The sequence below is a fragment of the Pleurodeles waltl genome, chromosome 5, assembly GCF_031143425.1.
Source record: "Pleurodeles waltl isolate 20211129_DDA chromosome 5, aPleWal1.hap1.20221129, whole genome shotgun sequence".
Taxonomy (NCBI): Eukaryota; Metazoa; Chordata; class Amphibia; order Caudata; family Salamandridae; genus Pleurodeles; species Pleurodeles waltl.
In genome coordinates, this window is record NC_090444.1 from 1,186,452,707 (window position 1) to 1,186,472,635 (window position 19,929).

Sequence of the window (19,929 nt, forward strand, 5' to 3'; positions counted from 1 at the left end):
GAGCGCCCGCCGGCCCAGAGGAAATGTCTGAATGGCCGCCGCGGTCTTTTGACAGCGGTGCGGTCATTTGGCAGCGGTACTATGGCGGACGGCCTCCGCCGTCCGCCATAGTCAGAATCACCCCCTAAGTGTCCACAGTTCTGTGTTTTTACCTGAGCAACATCCTGAATTAAGACCGGGTATGATGCTCAATGACACTTCTTGGATTGTTACTACTCAGCTGGCAACATGCAACCTAGTATCTAATTGTTAAGTAAAAACAGACTTGATAAACATAAACAAATATACAAATATTTATTATTTCAAGTGGTGATTGCTGATGCGTCCTCATACCCAGTGACTGGCCGTCTGAATATAACTAAACACAACCGTGGGTCTATCATGGATATGGGGAGGCCACAAAGAATGAAGTACCAAATGAGTTCAAAAGCAAAGCACTGACTATAAAGTCCACAAATTCTCAGCACATACAAAGTTTACGATGCTATGACTGCATGCTACCGATGTATTTATGACCTTGTACACGTCAGAACAAACAGAACCTGTCACTACCACCCAAAGGCAAATCATGAGAGCGCCAATGACTGTACCTGAGATGCGAGCCCGCAAGCGTCGCTTCAGTTACATTCTGACTAACAGCCCTAATGCACTCTCTAACCATATAAAGGCCTCGTGTACACAAAACGTCTTTAGGCAACAAAATTATCGTGTCTGTTGAGGGAGAACGGAGATGGAAAAACTGTAAAAACTGCAGACGATTGGAGACCACAGACCATACTGAAACCTTACTTAAAAAGCAGCCCCGTGGCCTATCCACAGGAGATCAGCCAATATCTGCACAGGGGCGGGAGGGAGATGAGAAAATAAAATATTAAAGAGAACATGTCCTACAAACCTAAGCAGAACTGTGCTGTCACTTTTATTGTTCAACCTCGTACTTTAGTGAGCTCCCTAACTCTATAAAAATGCTTTACTATATACATTAATCTTACACCAGCTGGGTACCTGGATTGCTACAGAACTGGAGCTCTGCTGTTCAAGCAGTCTTACACCTATGGCATACGTGCTAGAACGTCTCCATGAACTAATGTTCTTGGCTAGTCCGATCTTGCAGGTGCAAGTAATACATAGTTCAGTAATGTTTTAAAACAAAAAAATACAAAGAATTATTTAAAAAGTGCTTAAAAAATAACTAGTACGCCCAATGCTTGCAAACCGAACGGACAAACATTCATTTGCGAGGAGCCCAATTTCTGAGTGTTGCTGTCTTAAGAGCACGAGCGCCTCAAAGAATTTCACTAATATAAGTAAACAGCCACGCTTATCATCAACTTGTCTCAAATGCGCAAGAAAGCCTTTAAAACAGCTATGAGAGTTTCCGAATTAAAAAAAAGAAAGCTGCTAGCCACCGAGAAATTAAAGACGGCAATTTTGTGCCCTTTCCGTAATCTAGCATAGGATGGGGTTTTGTTTCAAGGGAACAGGAAAAAAGTGCAACAATAAAGCCGGCTTTCATCTGTGGCGCAGGGAAAGAAATCGCCCGCATGAAGGCTTCAAAGAGAGCGGTAATCGCTGCCGGGTCCTGTGCGTGTCTGCAGGTACCTTGTGCGAGCTCCTCAGAGCCTTTCACTGCTCCGGCCCATCGTCTGCCCCGTGAAGAGAAGACGAGCCGAGGTGGGCCGGGCAACTTTCATCTTCCTCCTTCAGCTTATACTCTTACCGCAGAGGCCTCCAGCAGCAGGAAGCCATAACACCATCCATTTTCTCTTTGTCAGTGAGTTTACCTGATTTTCCTTTCATCCCCTGCTCAGTGGCGTAACGCAAAATGTCGGACCCCCACTCTTCAGAATGTGATGAGGGACCCTCAAGTCTCACATATCTCATAAATATTTCATTTGTTGTGTGCCTAATACCGCCCCTTTCCTAAAGGTCGGGGTAGCCCCTCAAGGGTGTGGCCCACCGTGCGCCGCTGGGGCTTGTCTCTCCTTCCTGGCCCTGTCGCACCTGGATAGTCCATTAAAACAGCGTCACCTTGCAAACCTTTTACTTTGAATACGTGAAGTCACGTCGCTAGTACCGGAGAAGGGCCAGGAAAAAGGTAACTGCATTCAGTGATGAAATGGTAATTACATGTAGCTATTAGGGAGCACATTTCCTGTAAAACACCAGCCACTCGTCCCTTGCTGAATGGCATTCAGGCTGGCCTCAGTGCGGCAGAAAGTGTGCATCGTCTCTAGAAGGGGACGTGTATTTTTAGGCAGGGCAGCTGGCTCGGTGGCTTCCGTTCTCAGTGAGAGCTGCAGTACACGTCTGGATCCAGACAGGACCACGGCTTTCTGCTCACACAGAGCTGTACGACAATGCTCTCCCGGTTAACACAACTAAAGACAACACTTGTTTGCCTCATGACAAATAATATTGTTGCTTCTTCAGGGCAAAAACATTTGTAAGTGTAAGATTGCAGCGTATAGGTGGTAGGGTGGTTAACTACATATGGTCATCATTCTGTATGCACGATAAGTGCTATGGCATTGGGCGGAATTTTCAACAGAAAAAGGTGGGTAAGAGTTCCTGATTGCTTTATTTGTCATGTTGCAAACCCCGCCTTGGCTTTAGATGTGTTAAACAAGCGAGCTCTTTGTGAGCCGACGCATAAATGAAATTATTTTGAAAAACAGTTTGCTTTCAAAATGAATGACTCGAAGATGACTCTAAACAGAACCACGTTAATCTGTCACTAACAGATTATAGGGGCGCATTATTTCTATTAGTGTTATTGTGTAGGCTCATAGAGAGTGGCATGCTGCAGGTGACAGGAAAACCAAGCTTCCTTGACAAACATATTAATAGATTAATATCCACATCTATAGTTTGCAAATTCAAAGTATTAACCCCATACACCGGTAATTTTGATAACGTGACCACACAAGGGCGGGGGTTTCTGGATACCACCTTTATTGCCAATATATTACCTTTCACTAAAGCAGGACGCTAGCCTAGCCCTAGGACCTGTTCATTTATTCTGCATATCTTGTTCACATTGTGGCTGGTTTGCTGCCTGCGGTATGCACATCGGCCGCTGTATAACTCGACACGATGTACATCAAACCAGCGCCACGTGGTTAAAGAACTACCAGAGTAAGACTTTCTGACACAGAATGACACCAAAGCAAATTAATATTTTGTTTTTCCAAAATCTGGTTCCAGATGTACCTTCCTCATACACCGTGCAACGTGTGGTACAGCTGATCCTCGCCATACATACTGCACACATAACTACTGCAGTAAGCAAATGGCATGACGTCAAGCGCGGGAAATCACTGATAGTGCCAAGACGCACCCAGTGCTGCGAAGACACGACTGAACATTCCTGTGCAAACCAGTGCAGCGTGTCTTCTCGAAGGGTACACTTACAGATCGATGTACCTAGGAAATGTAGGGACTTGCCCACAAGACCTACTCATTGTTTCCTTCTCCAGTCCTAGCTTGCATCCCTTCCTGCCCCATTGCGTGCACACAGCGACCCTTTAATTATTTCTGAGACCCTCTGACTTCAAGGGCTCTTCCCAAGATCTGAAGGTTGGAGTGTATGGGGCATTGTCAGTCGCCGTCACGGTTCACTGCTAGAACAGCACAGGTCGTGTGTCCCATTTACGACAGATGGCCCTCCTTGGATTTTACTTATTTTCAGTCTCTGACTCAGTGGAGGTTAATATTTCTGATGCAGGTCTGTGTAGTCGGAACTCTCAATATCTACTGTCATTATCTCTGTACTTTTTCTTTCACGTCATGCTGGATTTAAAATACATCCCATGCTGTACCTTCTGTACGAAGTACGCATTGCTCACATTCGGACAGCTTGACTTTTTCAAAGATGGACAGTTCTCTGCGATGCCTGGCCTTGGTTCCCAGTGTGGGGCTGTGGCTCCGGACACTGGTCCATAAATCTCATTATTCCTACTGCATATGCACTGACTAGTTCTTGAAGATGCTAAACCATATTCAGCCACTGGAGAAACTGTTTCTTTTTGACAATTGCTGTCATGTCCTACCAAGGTTAAATTGTTCATACCTGGTGTAACTTCAAACATTTATCTAATTATATACCAGTCTTTTGATTAGTGTCCGCATTTTAGTAACCTTATTGATTTTGGCATCATTTCTGTTTAAAGGTGCAGTCTTCAAATTACTGAGATCTAGTGAATTTTCCAGCTTTTAAATTGCAGGTAAAATTTAAAAACTCATCTTAAGATTCCAAATGACTGGTGCAAAACAGGGAAAATGGATGTGACATATGAGGTAAAGAATTGAGAAAGCGCCATCATCCTGCCATTTTTTTATTAATCTAAGAGTTGAATAACTCTCAATTTGTGCAGCCTTGTTTTAAGGTCACGCCTACATGGCGCATGTGCTCTCTGTTGCAAAACATGTTGTTAGCTTACAGTGGGCTTAGGGCCCGCCCATTGCTGACCACTGGTTAGCTTCATTGTCTCTCTTAGTTGCTTGCTTCACAATAATGTGTGGACTTTCATCTTTCTTCTTGTGTGTCATCGTCCCATGAAGCATGGATGCTTTACTGTGTCCTTCCAATGCTCACATTTTCAGGTGCTACTTCTTTCTTTTTGTTTAAGCACTCTGTGAGAGTGCATGTGTTTTCCAATAGTCTTCTTCATGTGCTTCTCTCCCCTCTCTTTCCCTACGTTGCCTTTCCACCTGTGTGCTTTCCCCTTCCTCCCCGCCAGCTCCATGTTGCTGTCTTTCATTTTACTCCCCAAATGGTTGTTTACTATGCCACTTAGAAAAGAGATGCTGTGTCATGTGTTTAAAACCATTGGCAAAGCCAACAGATCTCAAAAGCAAGCCCTTCTAGCTTTCCCAATGCACGTTCTCTTAAGGAGTGGTCTTGCGTGGTAAGTGCAGTTAAGGTACCATTACAAAACAAATTACTGTAGATCATGCCTTTTCAAAACAAGAATGGATCAATTTTAGGTTTTCAATACATCAATAAACGTTATATATGGATACGTTGCTTCTAACAGAACTCATTTACACAGATGGTGGTTAAGGTGAAAAGCTGGCACGGATCTCGTCATCCCTTGGAAATCCTTGCTTAAGAGAATCAAGTGAAAGAAAGTTTTGTCTTTGAAGCATACAAACCCATGTAATGCTAATGGAGTGCTTGCATGGTTATCACATTAGCTGGATAATAATAAGCTCACCTTCAAATGTGTACATGAAGAGTTTATAATACTTGTATAACTTGTTTCATTTAGATGTTAAGTACCCTGGTACTGGATCAAACCACACATTGTGCATACATTGTATGCTCTTCCTCTCACACATCAGAAGAGGTGAAGCTCTGCGCTGCGCCATCAAAGAATCCACCCTCACCCCTTTGAAGGCCATACAGTTTATTAAAGAACAACCAAGCATGACTACATTAATCACAGACTTTCAAGACCGTCGCTGGATCCTCTCTGAGGGCATATCAACTTCAAATTATGCTGCAACATCTACATCCAAAAAGCATAAATAGGGGTTTGTGGTCCCCCGTGACCACCTTGATTCTAGGGACTCCATCCCCCACCTTGCCCTGCGCCAGGAGGTGCTCCTGCCAACTGGTCCTTGAAGGAGACGGGAACTTGACATCACACTCATAGTGCTCCCTGCATTCCTATGCAGAACGCACACAGAATGTGCCTGTAAGAGGCACCCCCCTATTTTTTTTTTTTTTGAATGGTACTATGTTTAAGATAACTCTTTGGCTGTCTAATTTACTGCCCCGGCGTGTTTGGGTCTTCATGCTTGCCATCTGTTTTGGGCCTCGCAGGAGTCACAAAAATTGCACTCTGGCTATATTTATACTCAGGCGCCCCTAGAAGCTTGAAGCTTGACTCCACCTTCCAGTTGTGTTTGACATCTGATTTTTTTCTTTTTTCTGTAGGTTGTTTGCATATGTTTTTTCTTTTTATTAATTGTTATTTCACATTGCATACTAATTTATTTATTGTTTTACTAATAGGTTTGTGTTTCCGATTGTCTTAGCATTTGGATTCCCTATAAAATCCAAATCATCGTGGAGAAGTGCAAAGCATATGATCCTGCGCAGGGTATTGCGAAGCATAGCAAGGCTTCCTCATATTCAAGTAACTGTACACTTAACAAAATTTACCTCCTAATGCAGGAGGTTGAATCTATCATTAGTGCGGTCTCTGCTCCCAAAGGTGACCAAACAGGCAACCAAAAAGAATAATCTCACACCCTTCCCAATTATTTTAAAAGGAAACCGGTAAAGAACACTACCTGGAAAACACCAATCCTTCATGCTGATGTCAATTGTTCCCTTATGGGGGAGGAGCCAGCCCCAGTCGCCTTTCACATACCTCCTTCAGGACATATTGTACCTTGTAGCAACCGGTTTCTTCCTTTTTTGGAGCTGATTGGGAAGAACGAGTTACTTACCTTCGGTAACGCCTTTTCTGGTGGATACACTAGCTACCTGTGGATTCCTCACTCATTGAATTTTCCCCATGTGCCAGCTTCTGACGGAAATTTTCTTCCTAGCTTCTGCACGTCGGCGAGGACGTCACAATTGCCCACGCGACTCCGTCTGACGTCATAAAGGCAATAAGAGGTCCTCGCCGACGTGCCGACGTCGGTGCCAACATTTTTTACGTGCCTCTGAGACGAACAGGCAATTGAAACAAATACTTATACAACAATATTTAATTAAATCAAATAGATAAAACATCAGCTCAAATATAGAAATACGCAAAAATATATACATATAGACTATGTATAGGATCTTCACAAATCCTTTTTTTTTTTTAAATACATATATACATAAATATATATACATATGAAAATAATATAATACCAACAGGAGCTCACCCAAGGATAACTTGGTAAGACCAGACAGGCAACGGGGAGGCGGGTGGGACCGTGAGGAATCCACAGGTAGCTAGTGTATCCACCAGAAAAGGCGTTACCGAAGGTAAGTAACTCGTTCTTGTGATGGATACAACTACCTGTGGATTCCTCACTCATTGAATAGAGTCCCAAAGCAGTACTGCACTCGGTGGAGGGTGCCTGAATAGTCAAACCAAGAAATCCTGCAGCACTGACCGTGCAAAATGGCCATCCCTCCGAATCCAAGCAATAATGTTTTGCAAAAGTGTGGAGGAATGACCAAGTTGTGGCCTTGCAGATGTCAACCAAAGGAACACCCCTAGCCAAAGCCGAAGAGGCCGACTTAGGTCTGGTGGAATGAGCTCTTATTCCATCGGGGGTTCTTTCTTTGCCAGAGAATAACACAGTTTAATGCAAAGAATGACCCACCTGGAGAGTGTTCTCTTGTAGACTGCCCTTCCTCTCCTCTTTCCCACGTACCCGATGAAGAGTTGATCCTCCAATCTAAACTCCTTCGTTCTGTTTATGAAGAAGTTCAATGCTCTTCTCGGGTCCAAACGATGCAGTCTTTCTTCCTCTTTCGAAGGATGAGGTGGAGGATAAAAAGAGGAGAGAGTAACAGACTGACCTATATGGAAGGGTGAAACAACCTTCGGCAAGAAAGCAGCCTTGGTCCTCAACACCACCTTATCCCTATAGAAGGATGTATACGGGGGCTTAACAGAAAGAGCCTGCAGCTCACTCACTCTTCTAGCAGAAGTAACCGCAACAAGGAAAACAGTCTTTAGAACCGATAACCTTATGGGGCAAGAAGTGATCGGCTCAAACGGTGAGCCCATAAGAAACGTTAAGAATAGGTTCAAATCCCACTGAGGCATAATGAAAGGAGTGGGAGGATATTTATTAGTGAGGCCTTTTAAAAACCTCAATACTAAAGGAGATTTAAATAAAGAAGGCTGATCTGGAAGACACAGAAAGGCTGACAGAGCCGACAGATAGCCCTTAACTGTAGCAACTGCACAACCCTTCTGTGCTAGGGACAACGCAAAAGACAAGATATCCAAAAAATGGGCACGTAAGGGATCAATTTGCTTCTCTCCACACCAATTCACAAATTTAGCCCACCTGCTAGCGTAGATAGATTTAGTGGAGTGTCGGCTGGCCGACAAAATAACATCCACTACCTCGGGTGGGAGAGAAAAGGAACTCAGGTTGCCCCGTTCAATATCCAGGCATGAAGGTGCAGGCTCTGGAGGTGGGGGTATAAAACCTGCCCCTGCGATTGCGAGAGGAGGTCTGCCCTGTGACGGAGACGGAGAGAGTTGGAGAAGATCCGAATACCACACCCTCCTTGGCCAATCCGGAGCTATTAAGATGACTTGGGCCCGGTCTTGGCGAATTTTCCTCAGAACCCGAGGAATCAAGGGTATGGGGGGGAAACGCGTAAAGCAATTGTTCGCACCAGGACATCTGAAACGCGTCCCCCAAGGTTCCTTGCACCGCATACTGGAGGCTGCAGAATAAAGGGCAGTGCGTGTTCTCCCGAGTGGCAAAAAGATCTACCCGCGGGATTCCCCACATCTGTAAGATTTGTCGGACTAGATCTGGATGAAGACGCCACTCGTGATCGGTCGAGAAGCGCCGACTGAGACTGTCCGCACGCACGTTCAAGACTCCGGCCAGATGGTTCGCCACCAAGCAAATCCGATGGCCCCTTGCCCAAGACCAAAGCCGCAGAGCTTCTCTGCAGAGAAGGTACGACCCTACTCCTCCCTGCTTGTTTATATACCACATTGCGGTAGTGTTGTCCGTCAGGACCTGAACCGACTGACCGTGAAGGGAAGGGAGGAAGGCCTTGAGAGCCAGACGTATCGCCCGCAATTCCAACAGATTTATGTGAAACATCTGTTCTACTGGAGACCAATGACCTTTGACCTCCAGGTCCCCCAGATGAGCTCCCCACCCTAGAGTGGAAGCATCCGTTATCACTGTGGTCACTGGGGGAGGCAGCGAGAACGGCCTTCCTTGGGAAAGATTGCCGTCTGCAACGCACCATCTTAGATCCACTGCAGCGTCTCTGGAGATCTTTACTGATCCTTCGAGATCTCCTTTGTGTTGAGACCACTGCTTTCGGAGGCACCACTGAAGAGCCCTCATGTGCCAGCGGGCATGCGTGACCAACAGAATGCAAGAAGCGAACAGACCGAGCAGACGAAGGACCTTGAGGACCGGAATGACCGCTCCACTTAGAAACATTGGAACCAACGCCTGAATGTCCTGAATCCGCTGAGGCGAAGGAAAGGCACGATTCAATGTTGTGTCCAGTACTGCCCCTATGAACAGGAGGCGCTGAGAGGGCTCCAGGTGAGATTTGGGCAAGTTCACCGAAAAACCCAGATCGAACAACAACTGGGTTGTCGACTGCAGGTGACGCAGCACAAGCTCCGGAGACTTGGCTTTGATCAACTAATCTTCTAGGTAAGGAAATACTGCTATCCCCTTCCTTCTGAGCTCTGCTGCAACCACCGCCATTACCTTTGTGAAGACTCGAGGTGCTGAAGTAAGACCAAATGGAAAGACCGCAAACTGATAGTGCTGCGATCCCACCACAAACCGGAGATACTTCCTGTGCGACTTGAGTATCGGGATATGAAAGTAAGCATCCTGCAAGTCCACAACACCATCCAATCTCCTTCGTTCAACGCCAAAAGCACCTGAGCTAGGGTCAGCATCTTGAACTTTTCCTGTTTGAGGAACCAATTCAAAATCCTCCGGTCCAGGATTGGTCTCAACCGACCATCCTTCTTGGGGATCAGGAAGTATCTTGAATAACAACCCTGACCCCTCTTCTGCTCGGGAACCAACTCCCCTGCACCCTTTGAAATGAGGACTAGAACCTCCTGTTCTAGTAACAGGAGGTGCTCTTCTGAACAGTAGGATAGGCGGGCGGGATGGGGGGTAGAAACTCCCGATAGGGAAGAGCATAGCCTTTCCCCACAATACTGGTGACCCAGGAGTCCGAAGTTATTGCCTCCCACATGTGGAGAAAGTTAATTAACCTCCCCCCTACAGGAGTGGTATGTAAAGGAATTGGTGGATGACTAAGGCTGCTTCCCATGCTGCACCCCTCCAGAGGAAGAGGAAGAGGCAGAGTGCTGCTGGGCGGCTCCTCTGGTTCGGACCCTACCCCTCCCCCTGTATGACCTATAGGGGAGGGCAGTGGCGGCCTGCTGCTGAAATCTGCCCCGAAAGGAGGAGGAGGAGGAGCCACGACCGAACCCCCTAAATCTTCTGAAAAGTCTAGAAGAAGAAGAAGAGGAGGCTTGCAATCCTAACGATTTCGCTGTGGCTCTACTCTCCTTAAATCTTTCAAGGGCTGAGTCCGCCTTGGATCCAAAAAGTTTATCCCCATCAAAAGGAAGATCCAGCAGGGCTGACTGAACATCAGATGAAAATCCAGAAGAACGAAGCCAGGCCAGTCTCTTTGTAGCAACAGCAGTGCTCATAGCTCTGGCCACAGAATCAGTCGTGTCCAGCCCTGACTGGATTACTTGGGTCGCCGCAGCCTGAACATCAGAAACAAGGCTCAACACCTCCTGAGACACCTCCGAATGGGACGACTATCTCTTCCATAAGGGCGTAGATGTACCTGCCCAAAATGCATGTGGCTTTGGTAGACTTGAGAGCCATACTGCAACATGAGAACGCTTTCTTGGAAGACTGGTCCATCTTTTTAGAGTCCCTGTCCGAAGGCACCCCCGGAAAAGAGCCTGGGGCAGTGCGAGATGATCATGAAGCCTGTACAACTAGGCTCTCTGGAGTCGGGTGCCTAGACAAAAAGCCTGGATCCGCAGGAGCCACACGATATTTCCGTGCCACTGTTCTATTAACAGCCGAAGATGACACCGACTTTTTCCAGATCTCTAAAATTGGGTCCAGAAGAGCCTCATTAAATGGCAAAAGTGGCTCTGCAACTGTCGAAGCAGGATGTAACACCTCTGTCAATATATTGGGTTTAGATTCAGACACCGGCAAAGGAAGGTCCAAAAAGTCAGCTGCTTTTCTTATAACAGAGTGGGAAGAAGCAGCCTCATCTGTATATTCTCCAGGAGATGTTAAGTCCCACTCTGGAGAGGTGTGTAAACCATCTGCCGTATCCAAACCCTGGAGATCTCCCAGAGGTTCTTCAATCTCCCCCTCCTCCAGGGCCTGCTTACGATACTCTTGCTCCTCAAGGAGGCGAAGAGCTAGCCTCCTTGAATGAAGTCTGACTTCAATCCTCGGCGTCAACAGGGCGTCAGACGACGTCGATGCCTGACGCCGATCCGCCGATCCTCCGATCCATCTGACGCCGGATCTATTGGCGCCGTGGTCGTCTTCGGCGCCGACAGAGGCAAAGGATGAACAGGAGAAGAACTCCCCGGCTCCAGAACAGCAGATCTACTCGGCGTTGCAGGCTGTGAAGTCGATGCCAAAGGAACCGGCGCCGAACCAGCACCTCCCAAAGGAAGGAAGGGCATGAAATGTGCCGGACGTAAAGGAGCCGGAGCACCCATATTAAAGGCCAATGGCCCCGGAGGACCAGCCGGTCCACCACCCGGAGCCATTTGTTGGAAAATGGGAAACATCGCATTCAGAAATGCGGAACTGTCAGCACCTGGAGCCGGGAGCTTGAGGTGACAACGGCGCCGGCCCCGGCATCTGAGAAGCAGGTGAGAACTCCTGATGTTGAGGAACTTCGAAAACAGATGGTGGAGTCGTAGGTGAAGTCGGTGATGCGGGAGGCGTCTGAAGAGTGATGGTGGGACTAACCTCCCATGTCTTTCAGCGTCGAACCGAAGGCGACCTCGAGCGTGACCGCTCCCTACTCGACCGGCGCCGAGATTCACGACGGCGCCGGGAGTCACGGTGATGCCGGTGGGACTTAGGCGATGATGACCTGCGCCGATGCCGCTTCTCCTTCTTTTTGGATTTTGCCAAAAAGAGTTTTGTCTCGCGCTCCTTCAACGCTTTTGGGTTCATACGTTGACAGGAGTCACATTTCTCCACGTCGTGGTCGGAGCTGAGACACCACAATCAATCTACATGTGGGTCTGTCACAGACATCTTGCCTCCCGCACTCCCTGCAGGGCTTAAATCCCGACTTTCGCTGAGACATCTCGGAGAAAGAAACAGTAACTGTAACTACGCAGAGTAGAAATAGTAGCTCCCTCGAAGAATAACCGTCGTTTGAAGGCATGGAAAAAAGGGAACTGACGTTGGCACGTCGGCGAGGACCTCTTATTGCCTGTATGAGGTCAGACAGCGTCGCGTGGGCAATTGTGTCGTCCTCGTCGACGTGCAGAAGCTAGGAAGAAAAGTTCAGTCGGAAGCTGGCACAGGGGGAAAATTCAATGAGTGAGGAATCCACAGGTAGTTGTATCCATCAGAAGCAGGCAATTTCAGATTCTCCCAACAGCCCCACACCACTTTCCACATGACTAGTTTCTCCTTCTGCTGATCCAACTATTTATCTGTCACACATTATGGAGTTAAAGGCACAGGTGGGGGAGCTTAAGTTTATAAAAGTGCGTTTGACTAGTTTGATGGACTAGCTCCTGATATTCAGGGGCTAGAACACTTCAGATATTCGAGAAACACTGCTACTTATGCCTTCTGAACAACCTCTAAGACGTGCAGTGGGACACACTAGCCTAGGGCTAACTTTTAATACTGGCCTGAGGAATTTTGAAAATCCTGAGAAGAGCTACCCGAGGTCCGACCACCCACAAACTTTCTATGCCACAAGATCTCAGGGCACCCTCTATCTTTCAAAACCATCTAGTGCCCATTTAAAAACTGGCGCACAAAATAGCTGTCCTATCTCATCACTTGGAAGCAACCATCAGCCAACTGCAGTCGCTAATAGAAAAACGCCCCAACCCTACTAACTTAATTGATATGATCAATAAACCTTTTTGAGCATACTTTGACATACTTCATAATCCATATTTCAACCATCAAAAAGAGCACTTCCACACCCAATCTGTGGTTTAACAGGGAACGTCAGCACCTAAGACGCTCCCTGGCGAGGGCGATAAGAAGAAAGGACACTGCCTAATAAAGGCAGCCTTTCCCTTTATTAGAAAGGCTGCCTTGTATAAAGATAAAAGGAATTGGGATGAACAAAAATGGTGGGGGTAAAAATACACTTGCTCTGCTAATTATTTCACCAGATTTTGGTTGTTGGTTTCCAGTGGTGGCAATGCTTCTGTGTCCGAGCCCACTAATCATGTATCACAGACTGATTGGTATGAGTACTTTAGGTCCTTATATCATGATGGCGCTCCAGTTCATTCTGAGGGAACACCTTTGGCAATCGGCCTCTTGAATCATGCTGCCCAGACTGCTTTTGCAAGTGGCGGGGCTTCTGGACCCAATGGTACCCTAGTTGATGTTTTTATGCACATTTTAGACGCCAGGTCAAACCATATACTCATTCCTGTCAATGCTATTGCAAGTGGAGCTCCAATCCCTATTTTTTGGAAGGGTGTCAAAATGGTACCAATCTACAAAAAGGGCAATAGGAAATCACCAGCCAATTATAGACTTGTCAGTCTAATTAACTGTATTTAAAAGGTCAAAAGGTTTTCAGTCGTCTTGTATTATTTAAACTTCAGGACTAGATCACCATTCCAAGGTGGGCTTCAGGAAAAATCTTCCACTGTTGATCAAGTACTTTGTTTCATTCTACTATATTGGAAGATGGTTTTGATCGGCAGAGGTAGTTTCTTTGTTGCCTTTGTCGACCGAAAATCCACCTTTGATCTGGTTCCCTGACTTAGGCTTTGGCAAGTCCTTCGAGACATGGACATGCCACCTGACATCCTGTCCCTAATCAAACATGCATGATAACTATGCCCAAATTTGATGGGGAGCAGAGGGCCATCTGACAGAGGATCCCTGTTTCCAAAGGGGTTTGCTAGGGATGTGCCCTGGCCCCCACTTTGTTTACATTGTACTTACATTTCATTGTGAACTTCCTTTTCCTGACTCCTGCTCATGCCCCTTCTTTAGTCAACATTAAAACTTCTATTCTCCACTTTGCTTACAATACTCCACTGATCTCCAAAAACTCCAACTGGGCTTCAAGTACTTCTGAATTGATTTTCTGAGATCTGCCACGATCGAGGATTAGGAATCAATGCAGCAAAAACAAAATTCATGTCACTTAACCAGCACAAAACATACAAAGGGAGGTTAGCTTTAGGCAGCACACCACTAGAAAGGGAGGATTCCTTTCATTATCTGGGTATAAAGCATTCTTCCAACATGACATGGAGGCCACATGTCAACAAGGCGATTGTCAAGCATGGGCAGATGGTAGGTGTTATTCTCAAGGAGCATTGAGCATCTATTAGTAAACCCATTGCACCTGCTCTCCAGATCTATGCAGCTAAAGCCCTGGGATTGGGCTTCAATTAAGCTGAGTTCTGGGGCTTTACTAACATTATAGAGCTAACAAGATCAGAGAATAAATTCCTAAGATCTTTAGCCTCACTTTCACCCAGCACTCCTTTTTATCATCTGTTATCTGACATGGGTGCGAAATCGAATGAATGTAAAGCTTGGTTGCATCCATTACTGTTCTGGAGAAGAATTTGATCCAATCGTGAGCTTGCTCATTAGGCAGCTGCCCTGCAGGATGTCATTAATGCAGACAAATTTAACAACATTTCCTGTCTTTCTACCATCAAGAAGATTCTGTTCTCCTTAGCCTTGATCAATCTTTGGAAGCCTTTGCCAAGTGACCACATTCCTGCTAAAGAGCTTCTGAAGAAACAGCATTGGTCATGAACAATGCAAATCAAATTGAGGCCCAAAAAGCAGACAGTGCCACTTTCCCATGGGAATTTCTTAATTTTAAGACCACTTGTGTATTGTAGCAATTTTGGGACTTTACTTCTGTCCCGCTGCATAGGAAACTGTATTTCCAATTCAAAGCAGGTTCACTACCTTTGAAGTCCTTCACTTGCAGATGGGCGGCGCTACAGTCTCCATCCAGCCCAGCTTGCAACTGTTTGAAGGACACTCCTGCACATGCATATGCTTGTCAAGTTTACGATCACCTATGATCCACCTGGCTAGCACCTACTTGTAGACAACTGGGCACATGCAGTCACTGCACAGCTCTTCAAATATTAAAATGTGATTCTCACCCTTTGTATGCTTGTGCAGTTGCTAAATACTTGGGCCTAATGTAGTTGATCAGAAGGAAAACTTGTCTCCTTCATTATGAAGTAAAGCCTAGTTCTCTCTAGGGCCATTTTATTAGTACAGTCATTGTAATGGAGTATTTCCTAATTGCAGTATTACTTCACAAATACTATGGTTGCTTTACATAATTTTTAATGTTTTGCTGGTACTTAGATAGCGTCCATCGCCCTAGATTGACAACTCATGATGTTTCCAGCTGATTGTGATTTTTATCCTTGGCAATGTTGAACTGGAGAATTACCTTGATATTTTTATTGGTTTTATGCACTTTTGCAATTCAATACATTTTTAATTGTACTTTTACGGCCTTGTGACTTTGCAACATCTACAAATCTATCCATACAAGTAAAAACCAGACTACCTTGTTGAAGAAATGAGCAGAGCGGAAGGCCATGTAGTAGACTCTATGGGCCATAGCATGCTCTTAAAGCCCATTGGTTATGTCCAAGAAACCAAGTATTGACTACTAAAATCAAAATATTTCACAGAAAAATATTTATGCAGGGGGCTTTGTGTGCACTGGAAGGAGTGCAGGGTTTTGCCAGAGGCACGCTGTGCTCAGTTAAGCTGAGTCAGATAGACTTGGGGCCATGGTATTAGGCATCACCAAAGCCAACTACCCAGACAAAGAGCCTCTTGGGCATATGTTAAAACTGTGATCAGCGATATTTGTTCTCAAACCATGGCAAAGTGCCAGGCCAAATCTCGTAGCTGGAAGAGCAAAGCCAAAAGCCGAGCCCTCTAACCTCAAGTGGCACAAGAATAGGACACAGGATGTGGCCAAAACCTGAAAGCTCCAGGATAGGTGGCCTAGGTGCAAGGTATCGGCTTGAGCCCAGAGACCTTGGACACACCTAGAAATAACAGCAACCCACAACAAACAAAACCAACTGAAAAACTCTTTACTCAGATGACAAAACAACATGTTACGAAAAACATACATTTCTCTAAAAGACTTAATCTTAGATAAACTGTTGGCAAAAGCACAAATCACACTAACATTACACATCACAAAAACAGAAGCAGCAAATTACTTTTATTTGTTCTTTCAGTACTACTAATAAACAGCTGTAAAAAGTCAAAAGCTGTGCTCAAAATAATAAAGGACACGCATAGGAGCACAATGTCCAGCTAAACACCAGGTCCTGTGGCCACCGTTCGTTGGGAAGTCAACATCTAAATCCATTAGCATGCTGGGGGGCGGGGGGGTTTACCACAGAAGGGTTGACCATCTGAGATTAGAACAAGTCATCAAGAGGGCAACCACATGTCCCTGCAGTGGATGCAACAATCAATTGAACCACAAACCATGCCCAGCACACTCTTAGAATGGGTGTACAGTGTTTGCTGCAGGTCATCGGCCATGCCTCAGCCCACTAAGCTCTGGGGATAAAGAAACTGTAAGCAGAATCAGGCCAAAGGCCATGCCCTTTACCCAAGTATGTGTTATTCAAGGCCCAAAGCTATGCCCTGTGAGTATTAGGCATACAAATCAGTGATGGATGGAATGCTTCAATTAATCTCAGCCACAAGTAATCCCTTAGGCCGCATCCCAATCCATGGTTATTCTACATACCATGCAGTGCCAAGTGATTACAAGTGGCTGAGATCAATTCAAGCAGTCCATCCATCACTGTTTTGTATACTTGCTGTGAAGTACAAAAAGAATGCACTGTACACAGGGCAGAACCGCCTAATGAGGCGATATTAATTTAATTTCACTGAGATGATTTTGAAAGAATATTAAGAATATTACGTAATATTCTCTGTGGCTATTAAAGATTTTCACTGAAAAAAACAAAGGATACAGGGACGTTATAGTTAGGTTCTGAATTTACTCGCACAAAACCAGGGAAATTCAGCAGTTATGGTTTTTTTATGCCTTTTATTCAATTTCAATGAACAAGTAGACAACGTCGCACGGCTAAATTATTTGGCATGTGTTGTTTTATTCCAAATGGCAGAAAAACTCAAATTCAATGTGTTTCGGAGCTCCTGCTCCTTGTTCACGAGTTCACAAAATCAACATATTCTTATTCTGTGTATGTGTGTATATATATATATATATATATATATATATATATATATATATATATATATATATATATATAATATATATATATATATATTTTTGCCTGTGTAAAAAGGTTCCTTTCACTCCTACCTACATTTATAGTACAGTGTACCCACGCTACTCTCCATCCTCCCATGCCAGACGAACATTTTCTCCAGAACAATGTCTGAGAAATTCAATGCTGTCCTTGAACATCATGTGATAGCATAAAATCGTTGACAAAGTAACACGTTTAGCTCTGGATAGCAAACCAGATTTCATGTCCATTTATAAGACTGTGATGCCTGCAGACATCCACACTCTTCGGGCTATCGTGCACTACTGAAAAACTAAATGGGTGTACATTAAATCTGGAAAAACACAGAGCCAAAACTGAGTTCTGTAAGCAAGCCAAATTCAACATCATTGTTTTCAGCAGAATTTTCTGTAGCTCATATCAAAACCGTCCAGGAGAACCGAAATGGTGAAATCACATTTTGGCAACACTGCTGTAATTTGTATAACACAATGAGAAACGTCCAAGCTGAAAGATAAATAATCATTGGCAAAGCTATTAGAGATGTCAGTATCTTCAGCCTTTTGGGTTTGCTAATGCCTTTTCAACGTTTTTGTAAATCCTTACTATAACAACATTAAAAAAGATTTAGAAATGGACACCTGTGCCTGCACATGCATGTGCACAAACAGGATCCCACCTTTGCATGCTTTGGTAATGAAGTTTTACAGCAACATTCAAACAATGGTTGTTCATGCTAGGGTGGCAACTTTGAATGGAATTAAAAACCATCCTTTGCTTTTTCACCATTAAACATCCACTGCCTCTGTCCATGACACCAGTAATCCTACTATCTTGTTTGGGTACTGATGCCTACTGTGGCTGATGGTGAATAGTGCCTCATGCAATGTTCTCTGTTTGCAATAGAAAATATTGGCTCACTGCCCATGTGATGTGCATGAAGCCATTATAATCCATCCGAGGCAGCAGTTCCTTACGCTAATTACATGAGATAAATTCAAGCAAGGGAGATACAACAAACCCCAGACTGTCAAACACGGCCGTAGTTCATGGCAGCAGACACTAAACCTACAGAAATTCATTCAGTAGATAATTGTGAGAAAAAGATCTGACCTAAGTAGGTGAAATTCCATACATTCTTCGCCTTTACACAATCTATTATCTAGAAATCACACAAAATGATAAGGTGGTTCCAAAGTGTTCATATAGAAATCAATGTATCATACCTTCAGAAGGGACTGCAACAGGACAGACTTCCTTAACTAGATCGCCGAGAGTGTGTGGTTGTCCATCTGCTGCAACTGGTCGGAATAACTTCTGAATGAAAGGCCGCTCACTCACGGTCTGCTGTTTAGCAAAACAAAAGAATTACAGACACTATGAGGTTATGTCTCAGTATCTCACATTGGGTGGCTCATTGCAACAGATCCCAAAGGAGTAACATTTTGATTTATCAATTAGAATGTACGTATTTTTTTAAAAAGCTTTAAATAAATATCTCCCAAGATCAACCTCTGCTAGTATCTGAAACTGTTGCCTTCATGCATGTGCCGACTTTCTTTTTAAATTAAGCTGTTACCAATGTCATTTCAATTCTAATGTCACTCTTTATTCACACATAATTTGGGCGAGGGCTGTCGAAAAGCCTGCGGAGAGAAGTGACGCACTGGTGCTGGCTCGTGGTGGAGGGAGGTACTACAGAGTGCCATTATGTATCTCTTTTTCAACATGAATTGATAACTAAATCAGTTTATTGGTTTAGGTTTGCACTATGAACTCCGCGGTTGCTTTGTGTGTTGACAGGAGTATCACACCTGAGAATTATTCTTAGTTAAACTGAATCCGGGAGATGACAGTCATTCAGTCTGTCCATACTTCAGACAAGGGGTGGACCTTACATATGAGAATACATAAAAAAATGAAATTGTACTACATCTGTAAGAAGGTGAAAGTCGATCACGGCGAATGAGGAGAATCTAAGGGCCAGATGTACCAAAGGATTTTACCCATTCTGTGTCTATGGGAAAAAGCTTTCGTACATATGGCCCTTAGTGTGTAAAAAAAGATGGTCCACATTAATGCTGATACTGAATTAGTGCCCTAGTCCTCATTTCATTGGCACAAGATCCCAAAATTAGATAGCTATTGAACGATTAATAAATGGTCAAAGTCCCAAATATAACTATGAAGTGACAACTATAGGTGAGATGGATAGGAAACTTGTACAGATGCCAAACAAAACGGATCCAACTGTTTCAAAAACTGAATAGCACATCTTGTTAAATATTCACAACTTAAAATTAATATCCAAGATATGCCGTAAAAGATTCCAAGTGAGTTTTCAGGGAAGGATGTTTAAATGGTTGTTCCTTCAATCTGCTTGTCCACAGGTTGCTTCTCTTCCACTTTGCATTTCTGGCTCTCAAGGACTTAGCCGGGTGCACCACCGAGATCAATACCTTCCCTTACTGTCCAACTTCTGCAGGAGACCTTTGATCTCACTTTTACAGGCTGGGGAGGTGGAGAGGGTAGTGCATTACATTTTACATGTATGTAGATGACATGCAGCTACTTTTTAAACAATGATAATGTGATAATATGGGGGATCCGAACTGTCTAGTCTAATATCTTGTCTTGTAAATACCAGACTGTGGATGTCAGCTACAATTTTAAA

The 19,929-nt window shown here is 44.6% G+C and overlaps 1 protein-coding gene across 3 annotated transcripts in view; it reads right to left on the reverse strand.

Annotated features, from left to right (window-relative positions):
* Window positions 1-19,929, reverse strand: part of ATG5 (autophagy related 5) — a 370,935-nt gene that overhangs the window by 46,451 nt on the left and 304,555 nt on the right. For all 3 annotated transcript variants that reach the window (XM_069235428.1, XM_069235426.1, XM_069235427.1), the window contains one exon: window positions 18,482-18,602. In XM_069235428.1, coding sequence (XP_069091529.1) covers window positions 18,482-18,602 — 121 coding nt within the window. The remainder of the gene's footprint in view (window positions 1-18,481; window positions 18,603-19,929) is intronic.